We start from the raw sequence: 21,548 nt of genomic DNA, 5'->3' as shown, positions 1-21,548 counted from the left end.
AAAGGAGGGGGCGGGTGTGCCAATGAGGAGAATCTCATTCTTACTGGCATTAAGGCAGAGATCATTGGTGGCACGCCTGGATAGCAGACAGACAGTCAGAGATGAGAGAAGGAGAAGAGGTGGCTGAAGGGAGCCTGAAAATTAGTTGAGTGTCATCCTCATAGCACTGAAAGTTGGGGCAGAGAGCGGCAATGCAGTAGGCAAGAAGTGCCAGGCTTTGGTTGAACAGCCAGGGAGGACGGGTCGGCAGAGGGTTTTTTAAGAAGAGTGTGTACAAGGGAGTGCTTCAGGGGGGGGGGGGGGGAGGGAAGACTCCAATGGCGGAGGAGTGGTTGCAGAAGTCGGCTAGAGCAGCCATGGTGTCAATGTGGTCCTTGATGGTTTTGGAGGAACCAGTTTTGAGGAGACTTTCATAGATCGGACTTGTCTAAAAACCTCGTCTGGGGAGATTGATAGGGTAGACTGGATGCTCGGGGCGTTCGGATTTGGTCCTAATTTTAGTGCCTGAATCATGGCCTGTTCTGAGTTTCCGACCATTAGTATATGCATTAATTGACACTATTCACGCTATATACCGATCTCCAGAGGTACACCACAGGCTTGCCCTTTGCCCCTCCTTGTTTTTGCTCTCATAATGGAACCCTTGGCCAGTCGTATAAGAACCAGTGCAGGTATTATGGGCATTCCCACCGAGCACACTGAACCTAACGCAGCCTTATATGCAGAATTCATATTATTAATGATGTCCCACACTCCCTCATCGCTGTCTGCTTTGATGGTAGAACTTGGGAAGTACGAACGAGCTTCAGGTTTCGTGGTCAATCAAGGTGAATCCATGGGACTGAACGTCTCTGACTCTTCGGATGAAATGGTTATAATCAAAAGTGAGTTCCCATTTAAGTGGAGCGATCGTGAATTGGATTACATGGGGGTAAATGGACACCGACTTTCACAAAGTTAAATCAGGCCAATAGTCCCTTGTATCATGCGACAACCCACCCGCTCCTCTATCCAGGCCCTACAGCAAATGATAATGACATTTGTGTTGTCTAATGGAAGGCTGCGGATGAGCAGACAGGCTCTGCATGCTGATAAATATAGGGGAGGCGTGGGTGTTCCTGTCCCATACTTGCCAACCCTACCGATTTAGGCGGTAGGATACCGCTTTTTAAGCAGTCCTACCGGCTACCGATTTTTTGACACCAAATTTGTTTGACAAAATTTTTTTTTTTTTTTTTACATTTTTTTTTTTTTTGCCCACGCCAGCTCGGGGGAGTCTTTCAAGGGCTCCCCCGAGCTGGCGTACCGGGAGAATTCCCGGCATGCAGGCTTTTAATGTCAAAGGCACCCACGGCGGTGGGCTAAAGCGCCCCTCCGCCGCGGGTGCCTTTGGCTAAAGGCGCCATTAGTCCCCCACCACGCCAGCTTGGGGGAGTCTTTCAAGGACTTCCCCAAGCTGGCGTAGCGGGAGAAGGCGTGGCATGCAGGCTGTTAATGTCAAAGGCACCCACGGCGGTGGGCTAAAAGCGCCCCTCCGCTGCAGGTGCCTTTGGCAAAAGGCGCCATTAGCCCCCCACCACGCCAACTCGGGGGAGTCTTTCAAGGACTTCCCCGAGCTGACGTAGCGGGAGAAGCACGGCATGCAGGCTGTTAATGTCAAAGGCACCCACGGCGGTGGGCTAAAAGCGCCCCTACGCCGCGGGTGCCTTTGGCAAAAGGCGCCATTAGCCCCCCACCACGCCAACTCGGGGGAGTCTTTCAAGGACATCCCCGAGCTGGCGTAGCGGGAGAAGGCGCAGTATGCAGGCTTTTAATGTCAAAGGCACCCACGGCGGTGGGCTAAAAGCGCCCCTCCACCGCGGGTGCCTTTTGGCCAAAGGCGCCATTAGCCCCCCACCACGCCAGCTTGGGGGAGTCTTTCAAGGACTTCCCCGAGCTGGCGTAGCGGGAGAAGGCGCAGCATGCAGGCCTTTGATGTAAAAGGCGCCCACGCGGTGGGCTAAGGGCGCCCCTCCGCCGCGAGTGCCTTTCACAAAAGGCGCCATTAGCCCCCCACCACGTCAACTCCGGTGAGTCTTTCAAGGACTCCCCCGAGCTGGCGTGATGGCAGAAGACGTGGCAGGCGCCTCATTGTCATTGAATGCACGCGCGGCGGCGGGCTCATTCAATGACAATGGGCTGCTGACGCACCCTATTCCTATCATTACCTCCTCGCCTGACTATTTTTGAAACTTTAAGATTCCTACAGATTTTTGGTCACAGAATGTTGGCATGTATGCTGTCCTCGATAACTATGTTATGCCAGCCAATTTATCACCTAAACTAGAGTGACGGAATGATATTGGTAGGGCACATTGGGTTCCTATTCAGCCATTGGTCACTAAGCTGGCATTTCAAGATCTGCCACACCTCAGCAGGACCTTCTGAACTAGCACTGATGCTCTCCTGTCCTCCACATGCATATTGCTCTCGTATTAGGATAAGGCTGTCAGGTTGTGGGGGGTACCAAGTGGGGAGGGTCCCCTGTCACTGGTCATTGGTAATCCAGGCTTCTCCTCTGGCTTAACCTCTGGGGTTTTTGTGGAGTGGTGATGCCCTGCCTACTTTTGAAGAATGAAAGACTGTACGATTCCGATGCTGTGAATTTAGACATTGGGTGACAAACGTTGCCACACGTGGGGCTGGAACGTGCCTGTCCACGACACTTGAGCTCTCCATGAGAGAGGGTTGTTTTAAGAAAAAGTTCACCAAATTGTACACATTGTTAGATAGATCAGATACGGATGTGAAGTTCTCTTACATGTCACATTGTGGGAAAGGGATTTGGAACGGTCTGTCTGAGGAGTCTTGGAGAAGGATATTGGCAAGGTCCGCCACAGCATCCCACTGTGTGACAAGTAAAGAAAACGCGTATAAAATTTTGTGCAGGTGGTACATGTATCAAACCCATCTGAATAAGATTAAACCGTCTATTATCTCCCCTCAATGTTGGAGACGTCATGGGTTCAGAGGTGATTTTTTACATCTCTGGTGGACTTCTGCGAAGGTCCGTACATTTTGGAAGGAGGTTTTGGCCCTACTAAAAGAGATTACTGGGTCACAGTTACCAATGGACCCATTGGGGGTTTTGCTGGGTGAGAGAGTAGGATCTGTCTATCCCCTAAGAGTTTTCATAGCAACTCTGATTAGCCACTTTCTGTTGGAGGCTCGGAACACACTGGCTTGCTGATGGAAAAGAACGGAAGGCTCGCAAATCAAAATTTGATGATATGAGATTTGAGAGATTTCCTCGGAGGAGAAAATGTGTGCCACTTCCCTGGATCGCCTACCCATCCATATTAAGATGTGGCTCTCTCTCCATGAGTTCTCTGAAAGTTACCCTCCCTGGTCTGTCAGATCACAGATGCTAAAACATTTCTCACTGATCGTTTTGTTTTATTGAAATATTTGTATTAGGGTTTTCATAGTATCCAACAAACAACAACAATCCCCCTTTTCCCCTCACCATCCCACATACCACACCAGCATCACACTTCTGGGGTCCCATATCACCCGCCACTTATCAGAGTCTGACAATTAGGCACACCCATAGATAGAGTTCTGGAAAATCGCCCTCATAGCTCTGGGCTTAAAACAGCTCAAGCTCGCTGAAGGGAGGTGACGAATCAAAGTCCCCCAGGTCGCTACGTATTATACTGCTGTGCCTTTGGTCCCCAAGGCCAAAAGTGCAGGGCCAAAGGCGGCGTACATGTGTGTATGTCGCCTTTTGCCCTGCAGTTTTGCACTCTGCCATGCAAATGACGACATTTTGACGGCGTGGAGCCACCTATGTGTATGTCAACACGTAACTGCTCCCGCCGCCAAATTACTCAATTAATGAAAACGAGCTCATTAGACTAAACAAATGAAATTGAATTGCAGGTGGGAATGAAAGGGAAGCCAACGAAGGGAAGAGCGAGCAGGTGAGATTGAGTAGAGAGACAAGACAAGAGTGAGAATAAGAGACAAATAGATGAGTTATAGATGGATCTGAGAGGACTTGGGCGCAAGACAGGAAGGTCAAAGAGAAGACAGGAGCATTAGAAGAGGTGTGAATAGATGAGAGGGGATATTCAGAGCTCAGATGCATGGAAAGAAAGAAAAGGCGTAGCTTTGCGAATATTGTAAAGATGTGCACTGCGTGAACGAGATAGAAAGGAAGCCTGTGGCACTGAAATACCTTCAGGGTACGGGGACTCACCCTAGAACAAAATGGGCACTTTAAGTACCCCTGTCCTGGTAGCTATATGGGCAGCACACCTGACACAGTTGTGCCCTTCAGTGGGACCCCTGGAGCAGTCTCTCTGATGGCAAAAATAAGTCTGGATTTCAAAAAGCCAGAAAGAAAGACAACAGGGTTGAGTTAGCCAACGGCTTGCCAGAAAGGACTTTCTGACTTAACACCTTCTTTGTTTTGATTGACGTGCTTTAAGATAAATATTTTTGATGAAGGTGGCTAATTTTCTAGACATGAGAGGAGGACTAATGTAGACCCACAGCAGTAACCTCTAGGAGAAACATGAAGCTGTTTGCCCCATCTTAATCACTGGGGATTTCTCAGGCATCAGAGGATGCAAACAGCCTTTCTTTTCGACTGGTGGTGGGGGATGCCTTCTTCATGTTGGTGCTCTATCAGCAAATGAGCACGTTGAATTGCTAGAGGATGTGGTCAAGGTTAATGTGCTTCATGCCTTTTTCACTTGCAGGGCTTTCTCATCGAGAGCAAGCTACGGAAACTCCTGGCGCCGCTACAGAAAGACGAGGGCTCCCTGATGAAGCTGGAAGCGGTGTTTGTGGTGAGCTCAGACTCCTTTGATTGAGACACTTTTATTATTATTTGAAATCTTTGTATTAGTTTGTTTTGCCTGAAATTGTTATATAAGCACAACAGGAGTTAATGTTGTGAAACCTCCAGTGGGCGATGTATAGACTTTACATATTTTTTATAATTTACTTCCCAAGTCCCTAACGGTTTCTTCTCCCCATCCCCCATGCGGCAAAATCATGAACTCAACCAATACTGAAATGCGCCTCTTAGCTTTCAATTTAATTCACCATGTCTTGGCGATAACTTAACAGTTGTACATGAAAGCTCAACCCGGGATTCATAACCCATAGCATGTCTGCACCTGCCTTCTTCTAGACACCAACCAACATTTTGCATGGGATTTGCCATTTTGGGCTGTATCTTACTCAGCAGGGCCTCTTCTCGCCACGGTTGTAATCCTTGTTTTCCCAGGAAATGTTCTGCTTTCCCAGCTGTAGGATGTTGCTTGGACTCCTTTGGTCATGCAACATTTTTTAATAGAGGCTGCTATTTCAAAGCATGTTAAATTAGAAGATTGTTGTCTGGTGTGGGTAGTGAAGGAGCATTCGGCACTTGGCCTGGTCATGGACGCATGGCGACTCTGAACACTGGCTCTTTCTTTGGTACACATGTTGGAGTAGGCCATTCCACTGAGATGCTCCTCGGCTGTGAGCAGTACACATGGCTGCAGCTTCAATGGCCTAGGTTAAAGACGGTCAGCCTTGTTCTACTCTCATTGCTTCCTTCATAAATCACTGCTGGGAAAGCGTGGTGGTTCCTATGGGAGCACATTTCGTCTTTCTCTAAAAAGTGGTGTATCTGTTAGCCGGTCCCTGGTGCTCCACAGGTTCGAGGGAAGGGATTCATATGAAATAAGGTCCACTAGAACATAGTACAGGAGCACACGCCGTGTTCCATAAATCGGTTGCACGTTGTTCATGTATTCCATTTGGATGGAATTGTTGGATTCTTCTTGCCAGGGGGTGTGGGCTCACAGAAAAACCTTGTCAACAAGCTGAAAACCCAGGCGGTTTAGGGTCTAAACAGTGCTTTGGTGCTTATTACAGTGAAACTGAAGAATCTGGAAGTGGGCTTTGTGAGTAACAATCATGTTGGCTCTCCAAGTCAGCTGTTCTGACTATGGAGAACCCTTTATACTCGTGCACAAGAATAAAATACTGCCCCGGATACATTTTGTGTACCAACATCTCTTTGTTTTTGCTAAACCCAGAGATCCGTCTACCCATTTTATCACATGGGTAGACCGATTTGTGGGCTATACATATGAAGGGGTTGCATTGCAGGATAGGCACTGGGGAAAGGGTCTAAATCACATCGAAGTTCTGCAAAAAATTCATGAGATGTGTGCTAACTGATAGTACAGTCATTCATTTATATGTAGTTGATTTATAGGGTGCCCTCTGTAAACCATATCCACTTCAGAGCACCCGAAGTGGTTAAGGGGGAGGGGAGAGACTGAACTTCACAGCCTTGTCACATTCAGATCAGGTAAGTGCAGTGGCCAAGTCAAGAGAGTCCTTGTGTATGCAGGCACCTGTGATACAAACGGGACAAATGCAAGGACCATGCAGGTACTCAACTAACAGGAGCCAGCTAAGAGCAAAGCAAGGGCAAGCCAGGGGATCGCTGAAGGCAGTGTGGGCTAAGACTTGCAGAAAACAGTAAGAGCCAAGGGGAGACGGCTGCAACGACAAAGAGCCACAGATTTTAATGCTCAGTCCTAAGGGTCAAAGAGTTCCTTGAAGAGAATGGTTTCAATCGTTTACTGAAGCAATGATACTTGCAAAGCAGATCCATACTAATAGTGCTAAGAATGATTTTGCAAGAATGTAAAATAGATTTTTGATGAATGCAGTCCTTCCCTGTAAACTCTTTGTGCATGGTGCACAGAGCCCTCAGCTCTGCATCTACCTATATCTGTAGGAAGACTATCCTCACCCTGTGAATAGTGACATGGTAGCCCTTTTCTGTTCCTCTGCCTCAATCTGTAGCAAGCCTGTCCTTGACTTATCAGCAGAGGTAACCCACAGTGGTGCTCCTGCTGACAGCCTGTCCTTGGCCTATCAGCAGAGATGTGATAGCCCTTAGCAGTGCATCTGTCTCAATCTGCTGACAACCTGTCCTTGGCCCATCAGCAGAGACGTGGTAGCCTACAGCAGTGCTTCTGCTGACAGCCTGTCCTTGGCCCATCAGCAGAGACGTGGTAGCCTACAGCAGTGCTTCTGCTGACAGCCTGTCCTTGGCCCATCAGCAGAGACGTGGTAGCCTACAGCAGTGCTTCTGCTGACAGCCTTTCCTTGGCCCATCAGCAGAGACGTGGAAGCCCTAAGCAGTGCGGCTGCCTCAATCTGGCTCCCAGTGGATGCAAGGATTACATTTAAAACCCTTTGCATTGTCCACAAGGCCTTCTGGGGCATGGGTCCAAAATACCTTCAACTATCCCTCCGTAAATACCTCCCCTCCCGAGCCCTTCGCTCCTCTTCCTCTAACTGCCTCAGGGTCTGCCGTTTTTCAAAGAAACGTGCAGTGGCCAGATCGCTGTCTTTGGCCAGGGCCTCCCTTTGGAACGGCCTCCCTGCCACCCTGAAACTTGAGGAAAACCATCTACAGTTCCGGAAGCTCCTTAACACCTTCCTCTTTGCAATCTGCCTTTGCCACTCTCCTCCCCTGTTGATCTGCTTTCTCTTCTCGGCACTGCCTCACCTGCCAACTGGGCCCTTCGGGCTCAGTTACCTCCCCACCCGGACACCCTCCTGCACTGCCTCCCGGCCATCCTTGCACTGGAGCCTGTTATCTGTACCCATTCAGTCCCCCCACTCACTCCTCTCCTGCACTTATCAGATGTTACCCTATCTGACCTGCCCTGCACTGCACCCTTCTCCGGCTGCACTACCACTGCTCTTGATCACCTTTATTTATTCATTTATTTATCCACTAACTCATTATTTATCTTGTTTCTCCTATGCTTTGCACTTCTCATTCCCCCTCTTTTTTCCTTGCACTTTCCCCCTTTCCCTTTCCCATGCACTTGCGCGAAGATCGTTTGTTTTTGTTTTCTCTCCTGCTCCCCCTCCCTTTGCCTGGCCGCGCTCTGAAACACCTGTGTATGACCGCAATATAAATAAAATATCATATCATATCATACTCTGCTGACAGCCTGTCCTTGGCCTATCAGCAGAGACGTGGAAGCCCTCAGCAGTGCGTCTGCCTCAATATGCTGACAGCCTGTCCTTGGCCTATCAGCAGAGATGTGGAAGCCCTCAGCAGTGCGTCTGCCTCAATATGCTGACAGCCTGTCCTTGGCCTATCAGCAGAGATGTGGTAACCCTCAGCGATGCAACAGTCTCAATCTGCAGCAAGCCTAATATTGGCTTGTCAGCAGAGCTGTACTAGCCTTGAGCTGTGCATTTGCTTTGGTCTGCAGCAAGTCCAACGTTGCCTTGTTAGCAGAGACATGGCAGCTTCGCTGTAGGAGAAGGTCCTGCCACCACCTCCAGTTTGCACCAGTTAATGTGGCAGCATCTTATTCAGTCATTCTGGAGTGACCATGTTGTTATAAGTCAACAAGGACAAAACATGTTGACTACTAAACAGGAAGCATCACTTGGATTTTCAGAATGATTAGAAAACAAATGCAGGTCCATGCCCAAATGCTTTATACATACAGTTTTCTGATATCTAGTCCTTGTGGTTGTTCTTGAAATCTGGCTGGATTTTACTCTTTTGGCATTTAAAAGTTCAACTATACGGCATCTTTTTAAGATGGTATATCCAGATTTGAAGGCAAGGTGTGGGATGAAAGCACACTATTTGCCAAGAAGGCATGCCAGACAATTTACCTTTTCCAGAGAGAGCCACTCTCGGGCGTCTATCACCGTGTGCCAGTGGGAGACAGAAGAAGAAATCAGTGACTCTGGAGAAAGGTTTTGAAACTGGTTTACTCAACTTCATCCAAGACCTCTCTAGGAAGGAAACAAATTTTGTTTGCGCCCCTGAGCGCAATCCTATGTCCCTCAGAGTTTGTTTGATTCCAGCGGGCTACAGCCTGTTGTATCTCGTATTTGTGCATCAGGCCAACCCCTTCGAATTTCTAAGCACACATATTGTCTCTACGATAGACTGGATGGAAGATGAATCTTACCATATATGGTCAAGTCTACTGCCTGCCTCGGAGAGCAAGGGCTGCAACTGTTCGACCAGATATGACCTATTTGTGATTGGTGTTTGGATTCAAAACTGAATCCACATCTGAGAGAAAGCCCTGCAAACATTTGTGAGGAACTGGGTATTATAATGTGTGATGAATTGGATATTATAATGAATGCTGCACGTTCACTCCCACTCCCTAATCAAAGTTGCACAGTGGGGAAGATATGATTCTACCCTTTAAGGAAAGGTGGGTATCTTCTTACACACGTCATTCTCATGTCAAATATTGGCAATTAAATGCCTTTGTGTCAGGGAGGATAGCTCAGGGGCATGGTGTTCGCCTTGGAAGCAAGACGACACAAAGCTACACAAGTTCGATCCCCGGGTCCGCGCTTAGAAACCTCTGGGTATTAAGCTCATTATAAATAAACTATCATATCATATCATCACAATTGGTTTATGCAAACAGTATCTATCCCAGAATGCAAAAGCCAGGGTGCTATTCAAGATCGATACATTTTAACATACGTTACCAGGCATAGTCGTTCTGCATTCGTTGCCAATGAGATCACAAGCAATTTTTAAATCAATGTGTCTTGCACCTAAAGCTATACATGTCATGTTAAGAAACCAGCTGTTCAATGACACTGACTTACCGTCTACTTTCCCATAAGAACACTATGCTCATCAAGGGCATGCTGACTGGGCATTCCAATATTTAAAAGAACAGTAGGTGGTAAGGCATTTTCCATCTAGGCTAGTCAAATCTGGAACGCCCCTCTTCTGAAGCTGCATACAGACAGCAATTTGCTGAGCTTCAGAAGAAACTGCAAACATGGAAAAAAAGATCTTGAAGGCACCATTTCCACTCAGATCATTCGACGCACAATTCTCTGCAACACTATAGTGCAAGGTGCCTATTGGCAAAGGTTGCGCTTTAAAATAAAACAAAATACAATATAGTAAAACACAGTACAAGACACTACAATGCATTCAACCTATCCTAATCCACATCATCAGAGGCATAATGTAGGTATTAGCATAAGTGACTTAAATACATTTGACCTAAAACATTTGATCGAATTTCTTTGACCTTTTTATCAGTCAAATGTAATTAAATATATATATGGGGGTGGGTAAGGGTAAAGATCAGGTTGAGGGGAAGTGGGGAGCGGGGTTGTGGGGGTCTCCCCCTGTATTTTAGACCAAATTAAGGTCAAATAAATTCAATCAAATGTGATTAGGTCAAATAGACCCAAACCATCATTTAACTCGAGGAATGTCCGACCATTATCCATCCTTCATCTCTAGGACCCACCTAAAGCTCATCTCTGCCAAAGCAGCATTGCTCATCAGCAGGACCCCAAGCCCGCCCAAGTCCAGGAATGACTCGCTGACGCAACTGGAAGGGTTCTTGCCCCACTTGTCTTCCAAAGCTACACATCTAGTTTTTATCAATAGCCTCCAAAACTAAAATTGACGCTTAAGGATTTGAACCTGCTCCTATTATCCATATATTGGAATCCCAAAGCCGTTTCGTTAGATATATTTCTGGAGGACTTAGAACGGATCCTATCTTATGCAGCTAGGGAGGTGATTTGAATTGTTATCTATATCTAAAGAATACAACACGTCCCTCTTCTAGTAGTTCGGCCTATACGCAACAGGCCAAGGACAGAGGCCAGAAAATATTATCGCTCTTCCACTCATGGGGGATTTATCCAATTCAATTGGCTTCTCATTCCATTCAGTTCTCTTGGCAGCGAGGCCTATCCACCTCACTTATTGATTATTTATTTGCCTCGAAAGCATGCTCTGGGCTGCTTGAACCCATACAGATTTTAGATCTGGATATGAGTGATCATCATATGCTATATTCTCGCTTGCATATGGGGGGGGAATGTTATGTAGCTTCGGCCCCTGCAGCCCTAGTGTCATGTGACAGAAATAAAATATCTGTCAATTGGAATCCTGCCAGCTGCAGGAAGGTGTCATTTCTGGTAAGTAGGGATATTTTAGTGAATTGGGACGCTAAAGTTTCTACAGAGAATGCGACCAAAATCAACGCAATTAATGCTAAAATGATCCATATGCATTTGGTAGATGTTGCGAAAGATCCCTTGGGAAAGTCGAATATTGGGATTGCCCAGATCAATGCTATCCAGGTCGCATGTCTAAAAAAGCAAAGAAACTGCGATCTTCGCATACTAAGGAAGCGCATCATATGTCAGTATGCTTATAATCGCCAAAAAAACATGATCGAGGCGCGTTATAAGCAACAGCTAACCCTGTTGCGTAGGGCAGCCCATATTCTGGCCAACCAACACATGATTGGCCTGCTGTGTAAAAAAAAAGTCCGAGACGTATGGGCCATTTTAAGAAATCCTGTAGGAAAAGCCGATCTTCGTATGGTGGCGGTTATTTTAGGCCCAGAATGGGAGGGGTTCTTTAGTTTGAAATTCTCTCTACCTGATAGGTATATTGAATCAGAGTGCATTCCGGTGCACTTGTCTCTTCCGGTGATCTGTCCTTGGGAAGTAAAGGATATTATATGGGCAATTGAGCAGCTAAATCCATCAAAAGCTGCCGGCCCTGATGGGCTGCCCCCTTGTGTGTACAAATCCGATCCCCATTTTTGGGCTAGGTATTTACTGTCATGTTATCAGTCGATTTATCACACCGGGATTATTCCAGCATCATGGCTTATAGCCATTATCATTCCCATACATAAAAAGGGGGTGTTAAGCAATCCCGCGAATTTCAGACCTATTGCTTTGATCGACACCGCAGCGAAAATTTTTACACGACTAATTTTGGTTGATTTGGAAAATCATATAAGGAACCTTAATATCTTGTCTAAAGCACAGGTAGGTTTTCGTAGGGCAATGGGTACCCAATTAAACGCCTCAATCTTAGTACACTTAAGGAGAGCTGTGCACGGAGAATCCAAGGGCACCATTTATATGGCTGCCATTGATCTCACATGTGCTTTTGACAATGTCCTTCGAGCTCGCCTCTGGCTCAAGATGTTGGCTTATGGCATTCCATCCACCTTGGTGGCCCTAATTGCTGCCCTTCATACAAACACCTCATGTCAAATTCGGATTAATGCTAAGGGGCTCCTTTCTGCTAATATTCCTACGAGAATAGGGGTCAAACAGGGATGTAATCTGGCTGCAACTCTATTCAATCTATATCTCGCAGATATTGAGAATCTATGGAAAGAGATTAATTCATTTCCTGTAATACTGGGTACCATGCGTTTGCATTGGTTAGCCTTTGCTGATGATATTATTCTATTCGATAGAGTCCCTTTTGGTCTGCAGAACAAACTAAATACATTTTACGAATATTGTTTGCTGAATAACATGACAGTTAATCCGGCGAAATCCCATATTATGATTTTCACGGCTAAAAAAAAACTGCCTAGATTTACATTCACTATCAATCAGCAGTCCATTGCTAGGAAGGATGCGGTCATCTACCTGGGCTATCACTTGTCTAACGGGAACTCACTTGAGGGATGGCGGGCCTTGTTGAAAGCGAAGCTTGGCCCGCTAATGGGACAAATGCGAATAATTTACGCCAAATACTGTAGCTTTTCTCTCTTGCCCCTCATTCAATTCTACACGATGAAAATAGAGCCCATCTTGCTTTATACTCTTGATATATGCCTGCTGAAGTTGGGGCCCTTGTTAAACCAGATTCAAGGTCAACTCTGGAAGAAAATTCTAGGGCTTCCAAGTTATCTACCAAATTCCATTATATTACATGAGTTGGGACTCTATTCTTTAGCCGACAAATATCTTTGGAGGAAGGTAAATGCCTTTTGTAAAGTTCTTTTGCCTCCCACTAACTCACTCTATGAGGAGTTTCAGATAATGTTGGAAAAAAATTGCCCGGCTTCGGTTCGGGAAGCAAAGGAAGAAATAATGGAGACTCTGGAGTCGCTTAATATGACTATGAAAGACTTGACTAGAACTCCAAGTAAAGTTAGAACTCGCTTCTTTTGCAACTCTTGGGCTCATAATTCTGACAAGATTGGGGGTTACTCCTCCTTCACGACCTATGCAATGTTTAGACACGCTGTTATTCCAAGGTTGCCCTATATCCTTTGTTTTCCGGAAAAAAGGGCCAGACAGACTTATATGCGCTTCCGTTTGGATCTTATCCACACGGGAGCGCGCATTTGGTCTTGGGCCGGGTATGGGGAGTTGGCAAAGAGGCATGGATGTCGATTTTGTCTGAATAGGTCTGAAAATGAAACGCTAGAACATCTATTTATCTACTGTAAATTTTTTGCGAATCAAAGATTGTACTGTTTGGCTTCTCTGTTCTTTTCTTACTCGAGCTTTGAAGCCAATTTAATATGGATAAGATGCATGCAGGGATCCTCGAATGCCATTATCTTAGCAACTGTTAGACTTGTTACATTGATTGAAGAACAGCTGTTGCCGATGAATTATGTAAGTTTTAACAGCATAGGTTTGGCCCACCCGCATAGGTAAGAAATTTTGAACGTTATAATTGGTTGGTATCTGTACTTACTGCCGTATTTGTTTTTGTTTTTTTTTGTGTTGTTGAATTTTGATTGATTGCTTGTTGCGTCTTTCTTCTTTCCTTCTTCTCTTTTGCCCTATTATCTGTAACGGTGTTTTGAGTGGACGTCGGCCTGTTATGATGTATACGTCTAGAGTATATTGTAGAGGTCTTATGATTGTACACACAGTGTCTTGGTATACTTGAAAGGTTTTATCTCAATGTCTTTTTAGAGTAAATGAAATTTGGTTGTATTCGTTTTATGTACATAATAGGCTCTTTTAATGTATTTTTATGTTTATTAATATTTGTAAAGGTGTAAAGTAAATTTACTATCGAAACAATAATAAAAAAAAAAAAAAAAATAGCCTCCAAAACTAAAATTACCAGGAAAATCAGGACAGCGTTGTACCATCTCTCACTGCTCCACAAATTCAAAGCATACCTGCTAGGCGTACACTTAAGGAACACTGTCCAAGCCATAGTTACAATCACACCTGTACGGGGTAATGCCCTGAGGGCTGGCATCTCCTACTGCACTCTGCCCCCTTTGAAAAGTGTACTACGTGCAGCCACATGCCTCCTCGAAGGGCTAAAGAAATGTGAGTAGATCATACCCACGCTGACTGCCCCCCTCCTGCACCCCCTTATGATCTGCTGCATTGCATACAAGTGACCACTCTACTTGGCAGGAACCCCCAGGATCACTAGACCTCAATGCAGCACCTGGAGACAAGACACAGCCAGACTCTAAATTCATAATATGAGGAGAAAATCAGGAAACCTGCTTCTCCAACTACACACATCGGATCTGGAGCAACATCCCGCCCCACATCAGGCTTGCAGACTGTACCCTGCAATTCCGAAAACAACTGACGACCTACCCTTCAAAGTACACTTCACACACCACACCATCTGGCACCCGAGTATCCCCCCCTCATTCCCTTGGCAAGCTGAAAGAAGAGAATTGGGAACATAGAGCAGAGTAGCTTCGGTAGACTGGAGAGACCAAAAATCAGATTGAACAGTAAGAACAGCGCATGTATCAAGAAGGGATGACAGCTGTAAGAGTATTGCAAGAAAATAATGGGGGAAAAATGCTGAATGCGCTTTTACTGCACATTCGGCAGGAATGAAAATGATGAATCACATAATACCGTAGAAGGGGAGCGGGGGTGGTGGGGGTGTCCACATCGCTCACACTATGAGGTTCAAATGCGTTTGCACTACTAGGAGACCACACCGCTCACACTAGGAGGTTCTCATCGGTTTCTCCTACTAGGAGACCACATCGCTTGCACTAGGAGCTTCTCCTCCGTTTCCCTTACTAGGAGACCACATCACTTGCACAAGGAGCTTCTCATCGGTTTCTCCTACTAGGAGACCACATCACTCACACTAGGAGGTTCTCATCCGTTTCCACTACTAGGAGACCATATTGCTCGCACTAGGATATTCTCATCTGTTTCCCCTACTAGGAGACCACTTCACTCGCACTAGGAGCTTCTCATGTGTTTCCCCTACTAGAATACCACATAATTCACACTACGAGCGTCTCATGCGTTTCTAGGACACCAGATCGCTCGCACTAGGAGCTTCTAATCCTTTTCTCCTACTAGGAGACCACAACACTCACACTAGGAGGTTCTCATCTCTTTCCACTACTAGGAGACTACATCACTTGCACAAGGAGCTTCTCATCGGTTTCTCCTACTAGGAGACCACATCGCTCGCACTTGGAGCTTCTCATCCATTTTCCCCTACTAGGAGACCATTTCCCTCGCACTAGGAGCTTCTCATATGTTTCCCCTTTTCCCCTACTAGGAGACCACATCGCTCGCACTAGGAGCTTCTCATCCGTTTCCCCTACTAGGAAACTACATCGCTCATACTACGAGCTTCTCATTTGTTTCCCAAACTAGGTCACCACATCGCTCGCACTAGGAGCTTCTCCTCCGTTTCCCCTACTAGGACACCACATTGCTCGCACCAGGAGCTTCTCATCCATTTCCCCTACTAGGAGACCACTTTACTCGCACTAGGAGCTTCTCATATGTTTCCCCTACTAGGCGACCACATCGCTCACACTACAAGCTTCTCATTCGTTTCCCAAACTAGGACACCACATCGTTCGCACTAGGAGCTTCTCATCCGTTTCCCCTACTAGGAGACTACATCACTTCACTTACACAAGGAGCTTCTCATCGGTTTCTCCTACTCCGAGACCACATTGCTCACACTAGGAGGTTCTCATCCGTTTCCACTACTAGGATACCACATCACTTGCACAAGAAGCTTCTAATTGGTTTCTCCTACCAGGAGACCATATTGCTCTCACTAGGAGCTTCTCATCGGCTTTCTCCTACTAGGAGACCACATCGCTCACACTAGGAGGTTCTCATCTGTTTCCATGACTAGGAGACTACATCACTTCACTTACACAAGGAGCTTCTCATCGGTTTCTCCTACTAGGAGACCACATCGCTCACACTAGGAGGTTCTCATCCGTTTCTACTACTAGGATACCACATCGCTTGCACAAGGAGCTTCTGATTGGTTTCTCCTACTAGGAGACCATATTGCTCTCACCAGGATCTTCTCATCGGCTTTCCCCTACTAGGAGACCACTTCACTCACACTAGGAGCTTCTCATCGGTTTCTCCTACTAGGAGACCACATTGCTCACACTAGGAGGTTCTCATTTGTTTCCCCTACTAGGACACCACATCGCTCGCACTAGGAGCTTATCATCCGTTTCCCTTACTAGGGGACCTATCGCTCTGTTGTCAGCTAGTGCTGGAGTAAATTACCTGTTAAAGTGTGAGAGATATTTTGCCTCTCTTTCTTATAAAGGTGTTTGAAAGAATGTCTCTAGACACCTATTCAGTCTATTTAAATCTTCACGATTATCGCTTGGGACTGCTCAGGTTAATTTCCACAATTTGTAAGACCAGAACCTCGAGGCCAGTAACCTTGCAAAGGTACCAGATGTATGTGCTCACCTAGTCTCTATGCAGTAACAACTGCTTGCTGGCAGAGGGACAACCTCTGCATAGTGTGCACTTTTGAAAGCTGGGATATGTTCTGTCCTTTTAATCTGACAACCCGGAGTATGATATGATATGGCATTTATAACGCGCCTGTACACAAGTGTTTCATAGCTCAGCGAGTGAAGCGCTCACCTCTGCCGTGGGGCCAGTCTACGCTTGGGAAGTTTATTTCCTGGCATGTCGCCTTCCTCAGCCCTTCATCCATCAGAAGTTGGTTAATTGAGAGCATTAAGTAGTGTGGTAACCTTATTATTGCAGTGCGTAGAAGCGGGAGGAATTTGATATCAAGCGCTATGGAAACACACATTAGCAGTATTATTATTATCATCATGAATGGAGAACACCCATCATACTTAGATTCATATATTTGCACTGGTATAACATGTTGCAATGGCTAACCAATTAGAACATTATCTGCGTAACATATTCAGCCATTTAAAGTAGTGTATCAGAAGGCCTATTGAAATAATGTGTGTTATTTGTTGTGAGCTCAATAGCTAGATCATGTAACCATTAGATGTTAAAATATGTTATATTACATCTAAAACTTGTCTTTTTATTTATTGGTCGAGGCTTTGCTACAAGCAGTTAGTTGTGTGTGTGTGTGTGTATGACCCTGCATACTAACCGCTTGAGTAACCTCTCTGCTTCCCTCCAGGCTTTGGGCATCGACAGTGAAGGCGATGTGTACAACCTTGTGGACTTCTTCCTCAAGTACCAGGCAGAACACCAGTCACCTGACCAGGTGAGATGACGCACTTACGCCACAGTCTACAATACGTTGGACGTCAATTACATTTACTAAGCCAGACTAAAACAAGTTCTGGGAAGGATTTTCAGAAAGTGGGGGTTTGTGCAGGAGGGAGTTGCGACAACTGCTCCATCTCTACCCCTCTAGAAATGTGCAGCTACTTTGTCGAAACCCAGGCTGGTATGCAGTCTGTATATTGAATATTTTATAAAGAATGAACATATATCAAATTCTTTATAACGAAAAATGGTATGGAGAATGCACTGGGAGGTTGAGATGCTTGACCAGTCACTATGCCAGGCGGTGCAGGGCATGCACTGAAGCTGAAGTACTCGCCCTTTAATATAGTATTGACCTTGGACGTTGGGTTATAGATCTGCCATACAGGGCTCCCTGCGAAGAGATGAAGACGCAATCACAATCCTCTGCTTTCAAATAATAAACACAAATAAAATGAAGAACACAGCTAATGAATAATCAAAAGAAGAACTGTACATGGATGACCTCAGTGTGTTATGAACCCATTTATGCCTCCTATGGAAACAGCCCATGAGCTGTCACTGGCATTAAAAGGTACCTTTCAACTGTGCCAAAAGTCTCTCCAAAATTCCACCTTCTTCCAGATAATGAAGTCTACACTGTAGCAAGGACTCAAAAGTAGCAGGCCTTCTGACCAGAGATGCTTCCGGTGTTTCTGTGTTACAAGGCAAGGGGTCTCTGGCCTTCAGGGTCCTTTATAGTTTGTGTAGGGCGAGACAGCCCATAATGCAGGGAAAACTCTGGACTTTTCTGGCTCCCTCGTTCGGCATGTGCTCACTTTTTATCTGAGGCTTGAGGAAAATGTCCCATTTTAAGAACAAACGTAAAACAACTCCCGGTTCATTAACTGTTTTTTCCTTACCTCTGTCATTGGAGCTTCCCATTCATGCTCTAACCATTCCCCTCCCCCCTGATGGCCGCCTAAGATGCCACGGGACATTATTGCTGTTGGCAACTTTCAAATCAGCAAATAAATAAAGGACCTAGAGTGAAGTCTTCTAAACCTTAAGAAGGGGAACTATGGCGAACAGTGTCAGGATGGAGGAGTAAATAAACGTAGTGCCACGGTCTAGTCTAAGTAGACCTAACGCCCCAGTCTAGTTCCTTACTCTAAACATTCATATCTCAGGGTTATGGCACTCTGGGGGTGCCATTCAGTTTACTCACAGTCTCAGTGTCTCCTATTGGGGCAAGACCCTGTGCTCCCCATCTTGCGCAGGGCGCACTTTATGAGATTCAAGCTCCCCCTCTTGCCTTAGCAGGCATCGTTACCAATTTAAGCATGACTTTTTCTCCTCCTGCCTGGGTGAATTTCAGCCTGAGGGTATCTTCCAGGCAGTGGTTGCTCTTCTGGGAAGGAGCTCTCTAAAGGTTTTTGGTTCTCCTTTCTGTCCGGTTCTTTGCTGGGCCTGGGTTTGTGACTCCCAGCAGGCTGGCAAACTCCTTCTTAGTTCTGCTGGTCTTGAACCTTTGCAAAGCTCTTGGCATTGGACCCAGACAAGCCTGTGCCAGGGGCCTCCCTTTCAGGGTCACAAACTAAGCTACACTGCTTAGAAAACTCCTTCCTCCTCTCACTCTCTCACTCTCTCACTCTCTCACTCGCTCTCTCTCTCTCTCTCTCTCTCTTGCTATCTCTCTCTATCTCTTCCCCTACCCTCGTTCTCTGCAGACAAACCAATTCTCTGGAATAATGGTCTAACTCCCTCTTTCATGGTTTAATTACTTTTTTGTGTGTTTTTTTGTGTGTATGGCGCCGAAAGTGCGCAGGCATCGTGTCGCCAAGAAAGATTGACACAAGAAAAACGGGACCTAGATCGGATCACAAATGAAGGTTACTTGAAGAGAAAGGTTTTTAAACTCTTGTCGAAATGGCATTAGGCCTTGTTCTTGTCTCAAGGCCAGGGGGAGAGAATTCCAGAGTTTGGCTGAAAGGACTGGGAAAGGTTTGCCCAGTCTATTGGCCCACTTAAAGCTTGGATTAGTGATCAGTGCTTGAGCGGTTGAGCACAGAGTTCATCTAGGCTCGTAAAGGGTCACCATTTTTTTAAGGTAGGTTGGCAACATCCTGTATAGACATCTGTGAATGAGCACAGCTGCCTTGAAGTGGATCCTTGCATGTACCAGGAGCCATTGCAGGTCTTGTCGACTGCTGGAGATGTGCTCCCGTCTTGATTTTGTTTTGATAATGCGGACAGCGTTGTTCTGTGTAACTGGCAATTTTTGTAGCCATTTTTTGCTGGCTCCTATTAATAGAGCATTACAATAATCAATCCTGTGCAAACGATGTACTGTTGGGCTCAGAGATGAAAGGACAGATGTTTTTCAACAGTCAGAGGCAGTAGGCAGAGTTTTTAACCATCTGGTTGACATGAATCTCGGAACTAAGGGACTAATGTTTTCACCTTTTCCGATACCTTGATGTCACAGTCTTGAATAGCGAAGGATAGGTATCTGGGATCAAGTTTAAGCCTTGTCTGAGGTGAAGCAAATATCAACAGTTCAGTCTTGCTTCCATTCAGGTTTATAAGGAAGGGAAAGGGGGGATCCTCTTTGTATTTTATAGAGGGGCCTGAGTCTGGAGGACGAATTTACACTGCAAAAAGAGGGGGTTGGACTCTGGCTGCCTCTTCCTCTGAGACACTAACAGGTGTCGCGCTAGCATACATGAGACCAAGTCTACGCTAGTAAGACTTGTGATTTTTTTGTAATAGAACCCAACAACAATTTTTCACGGGTGCTTAAGAATTTTTATTTGGGACACACCCCAAAAGATTTTTTAAAAAAACATAGACAAACTAAAAGTCCATTGTCACAAATTGTATTTTCATTATATTGTATCGGCATATAATGTCAACAACACTTAGTCATTAATACAACAAGGTTATCAAATGCAATATTATTGTACATGCACTGAGAAGGAGTCGACACTTAGATGTGTTTCCAGCTATATAACAACGCAGATGTAGATGGTGGGTTGTTCTATAGCTTTCCTCAGGACTGTGAAATCGGGTAGTCTTGTGTGTGTTTCTCTGACCAAGCTGTGGATGAGGAACAAGAAAAAAGGGGGGGACATGTGCTGTTTTAAAAGGGTTCTATAGAATAAGAAACTAAAAAAGCATGATGCTAAGCTCAGACATACCTGTCTTCAACAGTATTTTGTCTCAGGGCAGGATGGTGCGTGGGGAATGGCGAATCCGAGTATGCCAGACCAGGTGGTGATTGTTCTCTGGAGTTGCAGGAGAGGTCTCCGCTGCAATATATAGGACACAGCGTGTGTTAGATGCATGGGTCCTATTTGTGTCATGAAATTGACACTGTGCACGTGAGAAATTAAAGTGCTGTTAGCCTACTATTGGCCGGTGCAGAGTGTAGTTAGCTGTGCGTGGACACATGTCTCCTGTTATAATATATAGACAATGTATCCTAAATGGGATGTCAATAGACTGTTATAGTCACTTTGGTATTAATACTTGTAACACCCCGAAGGAGAGGGCGAGTTGCTTACCTTCTCGTACTGGGGAGAGCTCCTGAAGTGAGCTGTGTCGCTGACCGTGCTCCGCGCATGCGTGGTGTCACGTCGGTGAGGCGGGCAACCATTCCATTCAGACACATCCAGTTTGAGTTCATCCAAGACTCAGTCTTGTAATTGTTGTGTTCCAATTTCTTTGAATCAAGCTCATAATTCCGAGGGAATTGTAGGACTGAGTGCTGTCCGCGTAGCTGGTAAAGTAGACACCATTCTCCTCTAGGAGACTACATAGAGGTCTGATGTATAGGTTAAAGAGCAGCCGAGATCAACAGTCACCCTGAGGGACACCCCGGTTGATTGGAGCTGAGGAAGCAGTGGCGTCCCCACAGCAGATTCTAGAAATTCGGTGCAAAAGGAAAGACTGTATCCAGTCGATGGTTTCCTGACTGCACTGTCCTATGTTCTTAAGAGGAGCTTGTGGTCTAGCAGCTCAAAAGCTGCATACAGATCCAACAGTACTAGTAGGACAGGTTTACCATTGCCCATGATTCCAAGCATATGGGTTTGAAGATTTATGAGTGCTGTCTCCGTACTGTGATGTGGAAGCCAGATTGTCTGGGGTGTAAGATGTTGAAGGATTCAATGAACGCTTGAAGTTGGAGTGTGGCTGATTTGTCAAGTATC

The 21,548-nt window shown here is 45.8% G+C and overlaps 1 protein-coding gene across 1 annotated transcript in view; it reads left to right on the top strand.

Moving 5' to 3' along the window:
* The window catches only part of LOC138498060 (dynein regulatory complex protein 1-like), a 371,050-nt gene that overhangs the window by 273,442 nt on the left and 76,060 nt on the right, over nucleotides 1-21,548 (top strand). The window contains exons 12-13 of the mRNA XM_069621906.1: nucleotides 4,746-4,835; nucleotides 17,264-17,350. Of these exons, the coding sequence (XP_069478007.1) occupies nucleotides 4,746-4,835; nucleotides 17,264-17,350 (177 nt within the window). The remainder of the gene's footprint in view (nucleotides 1-4,745; nucleotides 4,836-17,263; nucleotides 17,351-21,548) is intronic.

This window comes from Ambystoma mexicanum, chromosome 5q, assembly GCF_040938575.1.
Source record: "Ambystoma mexicanum isolate Mex_15411 chromosome 5q, UKY_AmexF1_1, whole genome shotgun sequence".
Classification (NCBI taxonomy): domain Eukaryota; kingdom Metazoa; phylum Chordata; class Amphibia; order Caudata; family Ambystomatidae; genus Ambystoma; species Ambystoma mexicanum.
Note: the sequence above shows the minus strand (reverse complement) of the source record. Positions and strands in the feature narration are given on the sequence as shown.